The sequence below is a fragment of the Conger conger genome, chromosome 11 (genome assembly GCF_963514075.1).
Source record: "Conger conger chromosome 11, fConCon1.1, whole genome shotgun sequence".
Taxonomy (NCBI): Eukaryota; Metazoa; Chordata; class Actinopteri; order Anguilliformes; family Congridae; genus Conger; species Conger conger.
Genome location: NC_083770.1, coordinates 31294559 through 31314262, shown reverse-complemented (window position 1 = coordinate 31314262; position 19704 = coordinate 31294559). Strand labels below are relative to the sequence as shown.

At 47.9% G+C, this 19704-nt stretch overlaps 1 protein-coding gene across 3 annotated transcripts in view; it reads right to left on the bottom strand.

Annotated features, from left to right (window-relative positions):
* Positions 1-579: 579 nt before the first annotated feature.
* The window catches only part of pxnb (paxillin b), a 38845-nt gene continuing 19720 nt past the window's right edge, over positions 580-19704 (bottom strand). Inside the window, exons 2-14 of one of the 3 annotated variants that reach the window (XM_061260332.1) lie at positions 17451-17656; positions 17253-17338; positions 16042-16178; positions 15254-15446; positions 14657-14792; positions 10742-12013; positions 9297-9563; positions 8629-9048; positions 6758-6922; positions 6265-6438; positions 5328-5409; positions 5027-5175; positions 580-4698 (exon numbers count right to left, since the gene is read on the bottom strand). In XM_061260332.1, the coding sequence (XP_061116316.1) occupies positions 4432-4698; positions 5027-5175; positions 5328-5409; positions 6265-6438; positions 6758-6922; positions 8629-9048; positions 9297-9563; positions 10742-12013; positions 14657-14792; positions 15254-15446; positions 16042-16178; positions 17253-17338; positions 17451-17656 (3554 nt within the window). In that variant the 3' untranslated portion in view covers positions 580-4431. The remainder of the gene's footprint in view (positions 4699-5026; positions 5176-5327; positions 5410-6264; positions 6439-6757; positions 6923-8628; positions 9049-9296; positions 9564-10741; positions 12014-14656; positions 14793-15253; positions 15447-16041; positions 16179-17252; positions 17339-17450; positions 17657-19704) is intronic. The other 2 variants (XM_061260333.1, XM_061260334.1) reach the window with 2 other exon arrangements.

The window sequence follows — 19704 nt, the reverse complement described above, 5'->3', positions numbered from 1 at the left end:
AGATCAATGCTCACATTTCTGAGAAATTGAGTTTGTATGCTTTAATGGTGAATGTATTATTCAATTTTAAATGGCTGAAATGTAATGCTGAGCCATGAGACATGACAAATATTTACGATCTTGAATTCAGACGGTCACACATTCACGCCAAGTAATATTAGTACATCTACAGCCAACATTTTATTGTACCATACAATTGCCTTGCACAGGTAGTCTACATATTTCTTATCTGTAAACATATTTCGCATATCCTTGACCATCCTTGCAGCACACTTAACCCATGAAATTGGTCATTGAAGGGAAATATGCAAGTAGTGCAACCGCCGACAGCCTATCGAAGTGCATCATTCGTACAAGGCTGCAGGCAACGCATAACCTTATGTAGGACATCGAGGACAATTTAGAATCACGATACGAGAAGCACTGAAAGAAAGTAACATTATTCTAAATCTAGATCACTTCAAGATTCTATTAAATATTTATAAATAGTAAACTTATTCCATAGGGAACATAACTAAACCTTTAACTAAAACTAAGGTCTTAAAGAAATTACAGAATAAACCAAATGAGACAACTAAACACATGGTACCAAAAAGGGATTTTTTTATTGGTGTAATCACATGACATGAAATGGATCAGCAATCAGGTTCAGAAACCAAGAAAAATTAAGGCCATTACATATGATTTGTTGAGGAGAAATAATAACAATAATAATAATAATAATAAAATCTGAACAGAACAAGACTTCACTAGCAGGTGGAAAAAATAGTCTTTTGAACTTCCCTTTGGTTAAATGAAGAGATAATCGGATATGATTTAGATGTAAACACCAATTAAATGACAAGGTTTAATTAGAATCCACAAAGTACAGGGTGGTTCAGGGCAAAAGAAACACTAAAACAGCTGGTAGTTAGATCCCAAAAGAAAATGTTCCAGAGAATAAAACAAGAAGGCCCCTGCAGCAATATGAAAATATAGTAAAACCCTCAAATACCAACCAGTGTAAAACAGCGCTTGTATAACGGAACAGCAGAGAAACTGCTGGCAAACACATTCTCCCTTAGCCACTCACGGTAGTCCTTCAAAGCAACCTTCTTTAAATCAAGCTTTCATCTAGGCACACTTCTTACCATACTGAAATAGAATGATGAATACTAAACTCACGGCTTTCACATTTGTTTGCATAGCCCCTGAGGTTGTATAAATAACACTCTGGAGTGATGACTGACCGTTCCATCGGATGTCTCTCCACACACGCACGCACGCAGAGCCGTGCAAGTGTACGCACTCTCACGGGCACGTGCACATGCACAAAATCACGTGCCGTACTGGTTACAGTTCAAGTGGGAGGACCAAAAATCAAGAGGGTGGCCCACACTTTTAGGACAGGTTTCCCTACCCTACAGTGTCACACCTCTGTGCTCTTCCAGTGGACACTGAAGAGCAATGGAAAAGAAAATCCAGAACTGATGCATCAGGGCTGGCCACTATCTACCTTTTACATCATAATGGCTGCACTAAATCCGCTTCCAGCAAGTAATGGAAAGCCCCACCATTTAAACTGCACACAGTGTAAAAGACATTGCATTGACATTTTGGCACAAGCACTGATTTATACTTTGAAAAAGTTTTAACTGCATGGAAATACAATACAAAGTGATATATTTACAGCAATATCTTTTCCTGTATTTGTTTGAAAAATCAGGAAAACATTACTCCTTTGTTTATTTTTAGGGGACAAATAAAAAAATACTATCCAATATCCAATATATGCAAATATACAATTTTATGAGTGAAAACAGGAAAAAAAAGCACAAACTTCCATATTAAAATTTCTTTAGCCAGCCAAATGTCTTCATTTCTTTTCAGAGGTGCCCTTGTTCTTCAACTTGTCTGACTGTAGAAAGTTTGGCAGGTCGAATACATACACACTAACCCTTTGTCCTAAGCAACATATGTGAAGTAATAACCTTCATATAGGCAAATATCAGAAAATGTGCTTCAGTCTATAGGCCTCCGTGGATAATGTTTGCACCAGCATGCGTCATCTGCATGTGTCATGTTAATTAGAGAGATCTGCGGTTTGAGCATTATGAACTTCAATGTTGACCTGGGTCAATGTATTATACATTAATATTAGTGTTGGTCTAAAAACCTTGCCTGTAACCATGCCGATATTTACTTGATAATCATGGCAACACTTGTCTCTACATTTAAAATAAAAGGACCATTGCAAAATAACCTCTCTCCATAGTAAGCCCAAATTTTAAGACCTGCACAAGAGATGCATTTCTTGGCAAAAAAAGATGATTTGTTATAACACAAAATAATAATAAAATAAAAAAACATTTGAAAATGCATAGTTAAAAGAACAGCAGTTTTGAGGCCGCTCCAGTATTGCCTTATGTTGCCAAGGAGATACTGGGACAGAAAACCCAAACATTTCACAAATTCAATTCACAAAGTTATAAAGTAAAATGTCTTTGGAGAAACATTGTACAGTGATGTCACAAGCATCTTCATGGCAACAAGTCTTTCCAGAAGATACAACTGAGGTTCCAATTCACATCAGCTCATGTGAAACAACTAGAGTGGTTCTCCTTTAGATATAAAACACACATATGCTTTTATATAGCCATAACAAAAAGGAAACACATTTTTAATGATTCTGTCCTAAACTTCAGGATGTACATCAAAATATAATTGATGAGAAAGAAAAAAAATGATTTAATCAGACTGGCAATTCTTGCTATAAAGCAGAATAACTTAACATTTCACTCCTGATATAAGAGTTGAGAGATTTCTGCTTTCTTAGAGAGAGTGAAAAGGGGAAATATTTTTTTTCACATTTTGACTTGGTGTGCTCTCCAGAACACTCAGAACTGCACTCTCACACGTTCAAGAACACAGCAGCATCTCGCTGGTATCCCTGGACTTCCATTCCCATGATGTGAAAGTCATCGAGGAGTCACCACGATGGAGAATTCTGCCCCTTTACTGCTGGCTGTGGATTACCCCAACATTTTATGCTCCATGGAAAAAGAGTGAACAGCATTTTCCAAACAGGAGCAAGCGGTGAATCAGCAGTAGTGCAACATTTCCTTTGCTTGCATGTTAAATAAAAAGGATCTGTGTAATAGCATGGCAAATATCTGTACTGTAGGTAGATGTACTCAGCTTGGTAGAAAAATGAATGTACACTTCAGCTCTATTTTAAAGCAAGTGTTTTCCATAAATGTGAAAAATTCCTTCGGAAAAGTTTACAAAAATATCACGTCACTGTGTTGACCGTATTTAGCTGTAATAAGTGTCATAAAAAAATGTACACGGGTTTGAGAAGACGGAAAGACACAGCGTCTGGTTCTCGAGTGCTCATGTACTGTCTGTGCTTTCTGTAGGAGCAGAGAAAGACGTCCTATATGTGCAAAATGTGGTTGCAGAACAGTAGTTTCTGCTGTGTGTGTGCACATGTGGTGTGTGCGTGTGCGTGTGTGTGTGTGTTCATGAGATCAGCTACTCACATGACACCCCCTGTGTGCTTCCTAAGAATAAAAACACAACCACATCCTGATCACGGCCTGTTACCAAGTCCATGCTAAAAATAATCAGATCTCATATTAAATATATTTGTCCCCTTCATGTGAAGATTTACTGAGACACCAATAAGCAACGCTCATCTCCTAACCTCTCAAAGGGACCGTTTGTCCAATCACGGTGTCGGACCGCATCACATTGGTCATGTGATGAAGGGGAGAAGATTCACATGATTTAAAAACAAAACAAAAACAATCATTGTTCATACAGGTCAACTGAGCCAAGCTCTGAACAAATGATTCTAAAAGGTTTCCAAAATACACACTCAACCAGTGAGCAGCGCCCTCCAAGCTTTCTAATGAATACTCCTTCCTGTATCTACAATGCGCAATGTTTCTCCAGTAATCACAAAGCAAAACTATTTTGGCTTTCTTAAAAAAATCTCACTTTTAAAGTTGACACAGCTGCACTTCCTGCCCCAGCCAATCGTGTGCTTGGGGCAATCAGAGGGGGGCCACAAACTGAGCCACAAACAAGATGCGCAAATTTAGCCACCGTCTTCCCCATGATGGCACTACCCCCACCCCCTCCCCCTCTCCCCATGGTGGTCTGCACACACACAAATGTGCAAATGTACACACACACGCACACGCGCACACACATACACGCATGTGTATTTACACCTGCAAACATGCTGAAAGGCATGTACACTCGCACGCACACAAACAATTACAAACATCCACACAAAAAGACAAACAACATTCCTCATTGTGACAGAACTGAGCAAAGGCGCCACTGCTCTCCCAGCGGATGTTGAAGCGCAAACACGCGCACACAAGGGGGGGGGGGGGGGGGTTAGGGGGGGGACAGAACAGACTGATGCCCTCTGTCCCCAAGTTAGCTGAAGAGCTTGACGAAGCAGCTCTGGCAGTAGGGCTTGTCGTTCTGCTCCTTGAAGGTGCCCTTGTTGAGCTGCTTGAGGCAGAAGGCGCAGACGAAGTGCTCGGGGTGGAACTTCTTGGCCATGGCGGTGATGCAGCGGCCGGTGATGGGCTTCTGGCAGCCGGAGCAGAGCGAGCCGCGCCGCTCGTGGTAGTGCACCTCGCAGTAGGGCTGCCCGTCGTGCTCGAAGAAACTCCCGTTCACAAAGGGGGTGAAGCACTCCTACACACACACACACACACACACACACACACACACACACACACACACACACACACACACACACACACACACACACACACACACACACACACACACACACACACACACACAGAGTCAGGGAGAAGGGAAAGAACGTCCATCAGCAACACTGTGGTTTCACAGGGTTCAACAGGGTAGTTGTCAACTGAACTGTGGAGGCTATATTCTCCCCCTTTTTTTATGCTGTCCATTTTATGATATTTTTATTCTTTTCTCTTGTATAATTTCTACTGAAATAACTTATACAGATAAATTGATATATGTAGAGCAGTTGCAGCTTTGGCCTTACCCTGCATACAAAGCATTCTGGGTGCCACAGGGAGTTCAGTGCAGAGATGTAGTTCTCCAGGATGGCACGGGCACAGCCTCCGCACTTGGGTGCAAACATGTCAAAGTAGTCCTTCCTGCAATACGCCTTCCCATCCTTCTCATGGAAACCTGCAGGGGGCAGTGGAGAGGGCAGGCGAGGTGAACAGAGTATCGACTGACAAAATCCAAGAATACAGAAGCGTCTGTTTTAACTGGTGTGTACAGAGCTCTACCATGGGGCCCCTAATGGAGACAGAGAAAGACGAGAGGAGGAAATTTACCCTCTGGGCCGAAGAACGCCCCGCACTGGGCACAGAAAAAATGCTCCGGGTGCCAAGTCCTGTCCAGTGCCGTCACAACTTTCTGTAATCAGAGACACAAAAACCGTGAACAACATACACACGGTATACTGCTGGCTGTAAACAACAGCCATACACCCTGTTTGCTGAAGGACACGTTCACATTTCTGTGATGCAGTCAATCTGCCAGCCAGCAGGGGGCAGCACAGACGCAGAGGCGACGTGGGAGGAGATGCCAGAATGTCGACATTAGCTCAAGTTTTCCAGTCTTGACAGGATTCCAGAGCAGTTACACCATGACAACGATGGGACTTAGTCAGACGCTGGGAGGTTCAGTGGCTTAATGGGGCCTTAACACTAAACCCAAAACATCTTGTAAATCAGCACAACAAACTACCACTGTAAAGAACTGAAACATTTGAAGAATCTGAGCCATTTCTACAGACGGTGTAAATGAATAGAATGAGGAGGAGTGAGTGAGAGAGAGAATATTTATGGACATAAAACAGACCCAACCCAAGGCCAGTGTCCAGCATTGCTCATCCTTCCTCTTACAGCACAGCTAGCCTGAAGCTGTGTGAAACTGGGACATCAGCCTATATGTGCTTGTGCAGTTAATCATGAAAATGTGACAGCATGTGCCCTGCATTACATGTTTGCATAGGACTGTGTGTGTGTGTGTGTGTGTGTAGGGCTTTGGGGAATGCGCACGCATGCGTGTGTGCAGTATGTAGGTTGGAGGGCTGGGTGCGTGTGCGCGTGTGTGTTCGTGTGCATGTAGGGCTTTCGGGAATGCGCACGCATGCGGGGTGCGGTATGTAGGTTGGAGTGTTGGGTGCGCGCGTGTGTGTGTGTGTGTGCGTTTGTGTGTGTGTGTATGACGGAGCGCTGTGTGCCATGCACCCCTCTCCTCACTCACATCCAGGATGGGGCCGTTGCAGTAGTAGCAGCGTGGGGAGAAAAGGTTGTGGTAGTCCTTCTCGCAGTAGGGCTGCCCGTCGCGCTCAAAGAAGTTGCGGGAACCGATCTCGTCCTGGCAGTGGGTGCAGACGAAGTGCTCTGGGTGCCACGTCCTGCCCATCGCGGTCACCACCTGCAGAGGGAGGAGCAGAGTGAAGGAGGAGGCGCAGAGAGGAACCGCTCCACTGTCAGCCCCAGAGCCAAACATAACTGACAGACAGACAGACTGAACAATGGGCTAACAATTATGTGGCTCAAAAAAAAGCCAAAATGGCATATATAGGAGGGGGTAGAGGGTTGCCTCCCTCCACCAGGTAATTTAATGGTTTTGCAGCTAGGTATCTTTTCATATAAAAAAAATTAATAAAAAAAAAAAAGAATATTTGAATTTGAATTTGGGAACACAGTACGTATGGTGTTGCCTCAGTCAGAGGGGGAGAGATGAGACTCACCTGCCCGACGATGGGTTTGTTGCAGGCTCCGCACACGCCCTTAGCCACCGTCTGCACGCCCAGCCTGTTCAGGTCCGACTGCAGGCTGCCCAGCATGTTGTCCAGCTTGTTGACCTGTTTCCGGGGCGCTGTGGGCGAGCCGCCGCCCTTCCCCTGGGCCATTATCTACGCAGGAGAGGAGGGGTCAGACCAGGCCCCACCGGAAGGGCACGGGAACGCACACAGACCCACGCACATGCCCAGTCATGTGTACACACAAGCACACGAAGGCAAACGCATACGCAAACACACACTCTTCTACAGTACTGCTGCGATGAGTGGGAACACCGCTATCCTGCATTAATCTAGCATAATAAAAAAGCCAAAAATGATCATTCCCATTTAAATGCAAGTCTGCAAAACATCCCTCATTTGTGTAACCCTGAACAATCATATTCCTTCCCATTTGAGTGCTCCAGGACACTCCTGTTCCCTCATTCGAGTGCTCCTGGACACTCCTGTTCCCTCATTCGAGTGCTCCTGGACACTCCTGTTCCCTCATTCGAGTGCTCCTGGACACTCCTGTTCCCTCATTCGAGTGCTCCTGGACACTCCTGTTCCCTCATTCGAGTGCTCCTGGACACTCCTGTTCCCTCATTCGAGTGCTCCTGGACACTCCTGTTCCCTCATTCGAGTGCTCCTGGACACTCCTGTTCCCTCATTCGAGTGCTCCTGGACACTCCTGTTCCCTCATTCGAGTGCTCCTGGACACTCCTGTTCCCTCATTCGAGTGCTCCTGGACACTCCTGTTCCCTCATTCGAGTGCTCCTGGACACTCCTCTTCCCTCATTCGAGTGCTCCTGGACACTCCTCTTCCCTCATTCGAGTGCTCCTGGACACTCCTGTTCCCTCATTTGAGTGCTCCTGGACACTCCTGTTCCCTCATTCGAGTGCTCCTGGACACTCCTGTTCTCTCATTCGAGTGCTCCTGGACACTCCTGTTCCCTTCGAGTGATCCTGCTTGGCCATCCATCACTGGGATCGATGGTGCAGAGTGGCGGGAGACAGTAACAGGAACCATTAAGAGCGGGATCGGCATGAAGCAGAGCCGATGTCCCCCTTCCAATCTGCACTGGCCCCCTTTAAAATCTAAAATCCCCTTCTGCCCCTCACTTCAATCCGAGTCAAGCACAGATCCCTTATGTGATCACCCTTAAGCCCAAGCATCCTGACAGCCTTTGACGGAGCAGAGATTTCGCTATTACTCTTCACCAAGACTGCACAGACACAGCGTGTGTGTGTTTGTGAGTGTGTTTGTGTGCCCGCGTGTGTGTTGGTAGGGTGATGTGCACACTGGATGAAGTGCACATTGACTGATATGCAATCGAAGGCAAACCTAGCAAGCTTAGTAAACATCTCCACTCTTTGCTCATGCAACCCATTTCCTCTCCGCTTCATTCATATTATAGGGTCAGATACACACTTGTCAAGACAATATTAGATTGTCAGGTATTTAACCAGAACTTAGTCATCAAGCGTAGTCATACTGTGTGAGTTCAGAGTACTCTGCATATTCCACCCCCGTCTCCTTTGTACTTGCCCACTCAGCGTGTTATTCATTTTGTTAAAATATTCAATACGCACACAGAGCAGCTGAACATCTTTAACACAATCCATCTGTTTCTCCATCACAGACGAAACTAATGCAGCCTCAACTAATGTGGCATGCAACAGCCACTCCAATATCCCAAGTGTTCCGCTCTCCAGCACAAAGGCAGAATGCATCGCACACAGGAAATGCACTCTACAGAGCACACCCACGACCAAAACATCCCAACCAGCTCCATCCCCACGCATCTCCATTTCAAACAAATGCACTGAGGTTAACACACCGAACCCCAGGCAGAGACCTCTGCCTGCATGGGAGGGAAGAGGGAGTCTTCTTCTGTCTGGCAGGCTATCGACACCAGGGCCTTGGGGGGAGAAGGAGGAGGAGCCTGAACGAGAAGAGGAGGGGCCACAGGGGCAGGAGGAGGAGCCTGCACAGGGGGAGGGGCTCTCTTTATGGGCGGTTGGGCACGGAGGGGTTCAGGATTTGGCGGCAGCTGAGGGGGAGGGGGCTGGGCAGGTTGAGGGGGTTGGGGAGGAGGAGAGGGAGGTGGGGGCGGAGGAGGCAACGGAGGAGGGGTCTGCTTGACTGGGGGAGGCCTTTTCGGCTCCTCCATGGGAGGGGGACGTCGAGGGGCCGGGGGGGACAGGGGTGGGGGGATAACCTTCCTCTGTAGGACGGGCGACTCCGGAGGAATAATGATCTGAACGAGAAAAGAGAGATCAGACAGAGGAGAGAATGAAAAGAAAATGAAGCAAGACTGAGGCAAGGGGACAGAAATGTTTTTGAAGTGTCTGAAAACTTAAGTTCTGAGAAAAATAAAAGTTCAAAACATTTCCTATTACAATGCCCAATGAGATGGGACAACTACTAGAACATTCCATCAGCGGGCCAGGGGAGTGATCCACTGGTAAAAAGCCCAGACCGTGGCGCTCCGCGGCCCTGCCTGACCTTGTCCACCTCCGCGGCGGGCCTCTCCTCGCGGAAGCGCTGGGGCGTGGACATGACGATGACGCCCTCGGTGAGCCAGTCGTCCTGCTGCTTGCGGCGGCGCTCGCTGCGCCCGATGCCCAGCTTCCCCTGCAGCTCCTCGATCAGCCGGTCCTGCGAGCTGCTCTTGTTGAAGATGATGGGCCCCAGCTTGCGCCGGGGGTGGCCCTCGCGGAACATGGGGTGCACGTTGGACGTCTCCTTGGTGCGCCTTATCACAGACTTGATCTGGGTGGTGTCACAGACCCTGGGGTCAGTTCCTTCGTGGGTGCGGGAGGGGACACACACCGTGCTCTTGGGTTTAAATCCACTCGGGTTTAAATCCGCTCGGGTGCGGGTTCAGTCCATTCCAGTGCAGTGGACATGCTTCGGTGTAGGAACGCGGTCACAAGGCCATCATACTCAACACAAGAAATCCAACACGCATGCACGCACCTTCGACAGGATGCAAACCTTTAGTGTCCAAAACATTTTTTAAGTGTCCACACACCAAACTAGAGTAAATTTAAAAAAAAAAAAAAAAAAAAAAATGTCCACACCAAACCAGAGTAAAAAAAAAAAACATAAAAAATGTCCACACACCAAACAAAAGTTTGAAACAGACCAGCTGATCATGGCCTGCTTGGAAGCGCCCTGTGCTTATCCTAGAGCAGCACCCCAGGCGGATGACACCATGCTGCATTCAGGGAACTTAAACCAGCCTCCGCACAGCGTGCACCCAGTGACGGGAGGAGGGAAGGGCTGTGGGCATAGTGTCTCAGACCAACGGGCAAGCGGCAAAGAGGCTTGTGCAGATTTAAGTGCCTTGTTTTTGACAAGCCATGCAAAAAGGTAACCCAATGCCACAGGATCAGGTGTTAGTCTAATATTACAGCTAAGATGTATGCTTTCCTTAGTGTGTCAGTAGCAATCAAATGCTCAGTTAGCAATTTCAACAATTTAGCCGAGGTTCACAACAGTAAACTTGGAAACTAGAGCACAAACACTAGCAGATGGTCATCATAGGACACATTCTGATTGGTGGGACTAAACTGCTATTTGAAGCCCAATTGGCTGTAAATCCACAACAGTTCTAATGTTGTTTGGTAAATAATGCAGCCAGTAGGGGCTGGCTAGGGAAAAAGGCACATTAAAATTCTGAGACATGACACGATGGCTTATCAATGTGAAGTATGCCTCTGGAGGACTGGTGTGCGCAACACGGGAAAGGGTGTTGATAATGTGATGCTACAGTTCTCCCTCTGACAGATATGAATATAGAACATAGCCACAGCCAAGACATGGGTATAAATGAAACTGAAGATAGCACTGGGTCGGGGGGTACGCCCCAAATAAGGTTGATACTGCTGTAGTGCGCCCGATTCATATGCTCATGTGCATGTGTTTGGCGCTTGGCCAGTTCCTACATGGCCAGAGGCGGAGATCCTCTCCACGGCTGACGGCTGCGACAGGGGCAGGTCCATCTGTACGTCCGGCGAGCCGGGGCAGGAGGTGGGGGTCAGGGACCCCTCCATCCAGCTGGCCTCCGTGAGGGGGGTGATGGCCCCGTCCCGGCCGTCATCGGACATCTTCATCTCCAGGTCGAACCAGTCCATCAGGTCCCTCTTGTCCTCCTCCCTCGCGTGCATGTCCGGCAGCAACTGGCTCCTGTCGGCCGCTAGGATCACCTCCTCGCGCACCTCCTGCAGAGGCTCCCCCACCGGCGGCCGGCGGACCTTCTCCGGCTCAGTGAAGCTCATGGCCAGCAGGTTGTCCAGGGCCTCCTCCAGAGAGGGCTCTGTGCTAGGAAAGGGGTCCTCTTTTTTGGGTTTGGTCTCGGGACTAGCTGGTGGAGTAGATGCTTTTGCACTTGAGGCAGGCAGCGGTTCATCAGACTTAGAGGCAGGAGGTGGGGTTGAGACAGGTGGAGTGGCAGACTTAATCAGAGGCACAGGAGAAGGAGAAGAAGACTTTGCAGCAGAAGCAGGAGGTGGGGTTGGGGACTTGGTGAAGATGGGTGGAGTGACGGACTTAGCAGATACAGGAGATGGAGAAGAGGACTTGGCAGCAGAGAGTGGGGGTGGAGTAGGACTCTTGCTGGCAGCAGAGAGTGGGGGTGGAGTAGGACTCTTGCTACAGACAGGTGGAGTAGAGGGTTTGTGATCGGACGTGGGTGAGGGACTGGGGCCTTTAGCTGCAGCAGAAGAATTCTCCAGGTGAGAGGGGACAGGACTCCCAGAGGCCTCAGTAATGAGGGGCAAATTGGGACGAGCGGGGGACAGGGGGCGATGGTCTGTGTTATGGACCAGCACCACCAGGGACTCCAAAGGAGTGCGCAGCATGGAGGCCGAAACATCGATCACAGAGTCCAGGCTGGGTTCTTCGGCCTTCGACACCGCAGTGACAGGCTCCGAGTTCTGGGTGCTTTCAGAGGAGGACGGTTCAGGGCAGGGGCTTGAGACCGGACCAGGAGCGGAGGCGGAGGGGCTTCTGGGCTGACCGGCACTCCCTGGATCTCCAGCCTCCACAATGTGCAGCTCCAGGGCGATGGGGGGGAGGAGAGGGGGGGACTCGCAGGTGGGATTGGCGGGTAGGAGGCTAGGAGCGGGGCCTGCGGGGACAGCTGGTTGTGGAGGGGTAGTGGCTACCCCTCCCTGATCAAGGAGGGGCTCTAAATTGAGAGACCCCAGAGAGCTGGGCTAGAGGACAGGAAGGGGGAAAAGGAAAAGAAAAGAAAGGAAAAGGAAAGAAAGAGGAGATATTAGAATGAAAATAAGGGTGGAAAAAAAAAAGTACATTCTGAAAGGAAGCAGAAAAGAACTTAAGCCAACCCTTTAGCAGCATCAAATCAACAGCTGTACACCAAAGATAAAACTGGTCCCTCTCTCCCCTCGGAGTCATTTATATGTAAGTCAAAGACCCATAAATGGGGCCAGGCCACACGTTTCGACAAGGTGATTCATTGGTTTTCAATAAATTACCAGATGAAGTGCCTTGGGCAAAACATTTAACAACTACTTAACTTGATTATTTATGGCTCAGAATGCTTACAGGTTTGAAACCTAATCCATTCCCAAATCTGACCACCTCATTCCCACACAAGCAAGAACAGCAGCCTGCCTTCCTCCCTCATCTTCCAAAGGTAGGGAACATCTGCGCACTTACACACACTCATTATGTACACATGGATATCAGATCCATTAGCAAATGGGCCATAATGACTGAAAGTGTTCAATGGGTCACCAAGCCATGGAGACATCTATGCAAACATTCCCAAATTACACACAGCAATCTGCAAGCTTTGGAAACAGAACTACATGGATCCTGTACACTTCAGTGTACACTACACCAGTAAGGGGTCTGCTGGGGTCCTGGGTAGCATGGATAAAGTTTAAGGAGTGGTAAATGGATAACAAATCAGTAGTGATGAACGGTCTAAAAGAAACTGCTAGGAAACAGTTCTTGTTCGGCGACTAAAAGCTACCAGGATCTCATCAGATATACAAGAGTCTCTCCAAGCTCTGCATATGCAACACAGGTGTTTGTCTAAAAATCATTGCAGCCAATCCCTTCTGCTTTGCATCATGCCGAACTCAATCAACAAAGCCACATTGAATAAAGAATCATTAACCCGTAGGTTATTAAAACGGTTAGATTGCTGTTACTCGCAGCAGTTTTCACTTGGCTAATTATAAGCATCTCAGCTGCATGTGAGGGACAGCCTAGCCATTGCACAAGTTAAATAAAACAGTAACACCAGAACCATTTGTCGACAGAAAATGCTCCACAGTCATTCTTCCAGGACACTGCTCTTGTGGTGACTGGTTAGGCTTCAGCCTTTTGCTCGTTTTTAATGTTGTTTTAATGTGGTTTTTATGTACTCTCTAAAATCGGTAGCACCAAATTAGAATTTTATACTGGCCCCCAACAGTGGTTGTAACCTTGAATTTTAATCAGTGCTGCTACCGACGCACAAAATGTCTAAACAAATGAAACTCACGTAAACTTTTACCCGCCCTGTTTCTGGTTCTTGAGGAAACTAGTCTGATACTGCGCATAAAGTGGGACTCTCAATCCTGCCACACCATATGAAATGAGCCCTGTTCTGTTCTACAGTCAGAAAGACCAGGATCCACTCAGGACCCCACATAAGCTGGCTCTGATAAGAGCCTTTTTCATGCCTCATACGGTTTCATCCAAACCTACAAGGACAGGACAACAGACAAGACAGGAACATCAGACAAATTAGCTCTGTGCAGTGAGCAGGCTGCTTTGAGGAAAAATTGCAGTATTAAGACCGTGCAGATCAAAATGACTGTTCAGTCTACCATTACAAGCAGGTTTGTTGTGCTTTTTTTAATGACCGTGATAAGATCCAGAAATAACTTGTATTTAACAACCCTCTGGTAAAGGATTGACAGGAATGTCATTCTATACAGCGCATAACAGGGGCGAAAGCTCCACTGAGATAAGCCAATGTGCGTCATTAACAAGGGCACCCCAGGGCACACTGGAGAAGGGACAACCAATATGAACAGAAATATAAACTACAGTACAGTAAGTACACAATGTCTGAAAGGGCCCATTTACAGAGCTAAGCCTGCATGCAAAGAGTTAACTTCCCATGCAGCTGGCCAGCTGGATATCTGAAGGTGTTGTAATGCAGTTAGCGAGCCAACAGGATGCTATTAACAAGCTAGCAAGTGAATTGAGTGATTCTCTGCACTGGATTTTATTTCATACTTTGAGAGCAGCTCGTTCTAAAATGCGTTGTTCACATGCCAGAGGCTCTTGTCCACAGAAATGCATGAAGTTACTGCAGTATTAATTTGTCAGGTTATTCTGACATTCTAAGGGTGTGCTAGTCTGCACACCGGAACGATGTTCCATTTCTCTCGTAAATATGCAAACAAAATGCAGCCAAAAACTGCGTACATAGAACCGTTTTGACGCTTCTTTCATGAATTGTATGATTTAAGTAATGCAACAATGCAGTTTCTTTTCTCACTGGACCATGATGCACCAGCGGTGGAAATTGGCTAATCCAACTAAAGCACTCGCTTTCAGCACAGAGATGACCCATGGTGCTGGTGCCAACACTAAATGTAGTCGTTAGAGAGATATTATGAAATGAATAAAACTGACTTTTCACCAGTTATCCTTTGGACTTAGGTAGCGGTATGAATTACTCTCAAAGGGTTCAAGCCCTAACGTCAAAATGAACCTACACAACCTCCATCTCTCTCCCACACTCAGTCACTCCCACACTGTCGCTCAGTCACCAAAAAAAAAGAAAAAAAGATATAAGGCCAAATGAGGAAAACGCGCACACAGCTCTGCACCTTAAAGTCTGACAGGGAGGCCATGAGCTCATCCAGCTCGCGTGTGGCAGAGGAGGCAGAGATCCGGGCCTGCTCCTGGCTGTCTGCTTCAAGCTGCTCGTCCGTCAAGTCGTTCTGAACCGCCGAAGGCGTGGGACTGAAACACACAAATTCAAACTGAACCGGCAAATACAGTCAACCAATCAACCGTTACATGTGTTCAATCATCTACAGCAGGCCAATGAGGTCCTCCCTTCACAATTCATCAGCCAATCACGTTTTCCTGAAAATCGCACATGCCTCTCTCATACAGGAAATGAACCTGCCGTTTCAATGGACCCAACGGTCTAACAGGAGCATAAGATACTGTATTTTTTATTCTTCCTTTCAATGCCTGGCAAAAAGTGTTTCAGCATAAACATTTTTTCCCCTCAAGCTTTGAATTTCGAGAAAAAAAACAAAAAAAAAACATTGTGCCCTTCAATTAGAATTAAATCCTTTTAAACAATCTCTGAATTTCACTCATTTCTGTTAGTGTTCTGGTTTTAATAGCTAACATTAAACTGCAAGGCTTAGAAGGGAATCCCACAGAGATGCATGCTGGGTAAAAGAGCTTACGTGGGGCTGGGGACGGAGCTCTCCAGCTCATCCAGCAGGCTCTCCACGCTGGGCCGCACGTCGTCGATCCCGCGGGCGCCGTTGCGCTTGGGCTTCTCTTTGGTGGGAGGGGCCACCTTGACGGGGGCGGAGCCTCCGTTCTCCTGCGCGTAGTGAGTGATGCTGCAGGACGGCAGAGGGGGAGCGGCTTCCTCTGTGAGTGAAGGACAGGGAGGGGCTTTATGAAACCGAGGGCACACCCGTCACATGCAGGCGCTGGGCCCATAATGCAATTCTTTGGAATGACGTGTCAGTATCACTGTCAACACAACAGGGGCAAGGCTGTCATGGACGCTCGAGAGGCTTTACATTAAATGGTAAATGGTTGGCATTTATATAGCGCCTTTATCCAAAGCGCTGTACAATAATGCTTCTCATTCACCCATTCATACACACACTCACACACCAACGGCGATTGGCTGCCATGCAAGGCACCGACCAGCTCGTCAGGAGCATTTTTAGGGGTTAGGTGTCTTGCTCAGGGACACTTCGACACAGCTCGGGCGGGGGATCGAACCGGCAACCCTCCAACTGCCAGACGACTGCTCTTACTGCCTGAGCCATGTCGCCCACATTACATTTACATTACAGGCATTTAGCAGGGGGGGCACACAGGCTACCCTTACACTCAACACATCACGTCAAATTCAGCCCCATTTTAACCAGACATAAGCCCATCAATATGAATCACAGGTTCTGCTGGATGGGCGGGTGTGCAGTGCTCCAGCAGCCTGCCCAGGCGTCTGTACCTGTGGTGGGGAAGGAGGGGGAGTTGTGCTGCACAGCATTGAGCTCCAGGAGCAGCCGGTCCAGCTCTGACAGATTGCTGCCCAGGGAGGAGCTCATGGCTGCAGAGGGGTCGGTGGGCTTATGCTTGTTGGGGAAACTGGAGGCAGAAGAGAGAGCAGATTAAACCCCCCCACCAAACACAAACCCAGACACACACACACAAACCCAGGCACACACACACAAACCCAGGCACACACACACACAAACCCAGAGACACACAGACACACACACACACACACAGACCCAGACACACACACACAAACCCAGACACACAAACCCAGACACACAAACCCAGACACACACACACAGACAAACCCAGACACACACACAGACACACACAAACCCAGACATACACACACACACAAACCCAAACCCACACACACACAAACCCACACACACACACAAACACACAAACACACAAACACACAAACACACAAACTCCTTCTGCTACTGGTCATCATAGTCAGCTCCATTTAGCCAATCATTGATTACACCATGATACGGGCCTGGTTAATGGGTAGAAATAAACAGCAACACTTCGGAGGGGGGAGGGGAGAGATTTCTTAACCCTTTAAGGTGTAAGAGCACAAATATGCAATTAGATGTTCTTAACATTCCAGCGCTGGTAACTGAAAGCAATGTAGTTCTAGAACTTTTGGGGGTCAAAGAAGAAAAAAAGAGAAAGAAAAAACACTCCATTCCAAACTCTTCCGCATCACAGGGTTAATTAGGGTGGTTAATAGCAGAGGAATTAGACTGGGCCATTACATTATTGGCATTTGGCAGACGCTCTTATCCAGAGTGACATACAGTTGATTAGACTAAGCAGGAGACAATCTTCCCCTGGAGCAATGCAAGGTTAAGGGCCTTGCTCAAGGGCCCAACGGCTGTGCGGATCTTATTGTGGCTACACCGGGATTAGAGCCACCGACCTTGCGTGTCCCAGTCTTTTATCTTAACCACTACGCTACAGGCCAGACACTCGCATGCGACACACTGACCGTATCTACCACAGAAAACATGGCAAGAATTTTCAAACATGAGACAGAGGCTAAACTGCATTCAGGCACATAAGCAGGCACTCAAACAGCGAGGCATGTTTGAATGTTAAGTGTTAAGCACAGGGAAACCCCTCAAGTGAATGACATTGGTTTAGTCGCGGCGTTAGCACCTGTAGACGTGGTCTTCTTCTCCACGGGAAGGAGGGGGGCTGCTGCTCTCCTGGGACCACGAGTTCTTCTGGGCGGAGCCAAAGGACTGAGGGCGGGGACATGGCAGAACATCGGTCAGTTCCGCTTGTCCATCAGTGACATACACGCCTAATGGGTATTGACATGACCATTATCGACAGCTCGTTGGTCTGCTCTACCTGCTGGGACGAGTGGTGCGAGGGGGGGTCAATCACAGTTCCGTTGAGGGCTTCGGCCGAGGGGGGGGGGGGCACGGGTGGCGGGACGCCCACGTCCTGGTAGGTGGGCCCGCCAGTGGGGTAGGAGTACGGAGTCTCCTCCGGCAGGAACACCGGCCGCTTGGAGATGTGAGAGGTGGTGGACTCCAGGTCCGCCAGCAAAGCGTCTGCAGGCGGGAGAAGAGGGGGGAAAACAGAGAGACAGTTTTACCATTGGGCAATACCAACATACTAATATCAAGGCCAGGAATATAATTTGCTTTGGAGCCATCTGATGTTTTCTCCACAGAAAGACACCAGCGGCTTCTCATGTATCCCAAGTCAGAGGTGTGGACAACACTAGCTTCTAAATCTCATTAATTAAGGTCAGCTAAATGTTGACAGTTTGCCGCCTGTATTTTTCCGAAAAGGGACCAAGGCCGACAGCAGTATTTGTGTGCTGAAAGGCCTTGCTTATTTGCAAAGCTGGGTCTTACAGCACTCCAGGGCTACTGGAAAAATATCAAACAAAGCTCCCTTCCTTCAATGGTTTGCCCTGCCCTGGCCGCTGGCTTGAAGTCCATTTCTAATATAAATCAGAACAGAATGCAACTTGCTTCAGTTTAATACACCCACTTCTGCTATTTCCTGTCGTGTGGGATTTGGATATATGATATTTGCCTTGAGAAATCCCCCACCAAAACAAAGGATAAACTTTATTTGATCACAATTAGACAGCAGCAAAATTTCATATTTGCATTATATATTTATTAAAGATAAATATCAGCCATAGGAGAGCAAAAGGTTGAGAGGAAAGTACCCTAAAGGTATAAAGCCATGACTGAAATGACTGTCTGTGGAGACAATGCCTGGGTGTGTGAGTCAGTCTCATTCCAAGCCCCCCGCTCTGTGCCTCCTCGCTCCAAAAAAGGCCTGCTCTCAAAGGGACCTAGCTGCACTGGCTCTGCTGTTAGTCACTGTCTCTCTCACACACACACACACACACACACACACACACACACACACACACACACACACACACACACACACACACACACACACACACACACACACACACACACACAAAGAGAGACACAAACTCTCTCAATCACAAAGTCATCACCAAGGAGATCTGAATGAGATGAACCACAGAGATGAAGAAACTGCATTCATTATGGTAAAGTAAGGCGCGTCTCCGCGGTTACGCTAACAGCTTCCAGCTGATGAAATCAGGTGGCCTCACTGTGGTGTCAGCACTGCTTGCGCGGCTGCCGCGAGGCGGACAGACAGACGGACACAGGCAGCCAGCCAGACGGCCACGCAGCACACAGCTGGTCCCCAGTCCAGGAGCGGAGAGTGGGATCACAGGAGCGGCAGAGCAGAATAGCCGCTTACCTCACTCCATCGAGGGCCGGTCAATAATAGCCTGGAGACATCCATCCCAACGCAGAGGGAGGGCATTCACATGAACACGACGTGGGTGGCAAATACTCCAGAAGCCGGCTTTATGTAACCCCATCATTCCTGTTCTGTCATGTAAGATCTAGACAAAGGGTGTAATGCAAACACTGAACCACGTTCTACCTTGCGCCTTGTGTGAAGGTAAAAAAAGAAAAAAGTTTACGCCGATTAGGTTAAGGAATTTGGGCTTCGACAATGTCAAAAAACTAGAAACGGGAGACACAGTTCCTCAAACTCCCACACCAAAAAATTATGTTCTCTCAGACCTGCCAATCACACAAAAGTGTGGTGGTGTAAGAACAGGACAATCGCACTGCCGGCAATCAGCAGCAGCAATCGGCTAATCTTCTGAAGTAAAACCTCATGACACAAGACAGAAAATATTGGGGAGGCGGGGTTGGAAGGTTGTCAAGCAAATTAAAGGCTAGGCTTCCTTTGGACTCCATCGTTTTTAGCAGCGATAGATACTCACGGTGTCGGTCCAAAGTGCCCAGAATATGAGTGCGAGAGAGCAGGAGAAGAGGTCGGCGGAGATGGCATCCAGGACAGGAAGGGTAAAGTCCACGCACACACACACACACACTGAGCACAGTGCCCACCGAGGGAGCAGCATGGGACGGACCCCAGACACTCCTCTCCCCGCCTCCCGCTCACTCTCCACCCTCTCTCCCCCTCTCTAAAGCTGTCAGTTGACAGGCACTCAACTCAACTGCTTTAGAATGACTGCTTAATGGCTCGATACTCTGAAAGACACCGCATTGTAAAGAATGATCAA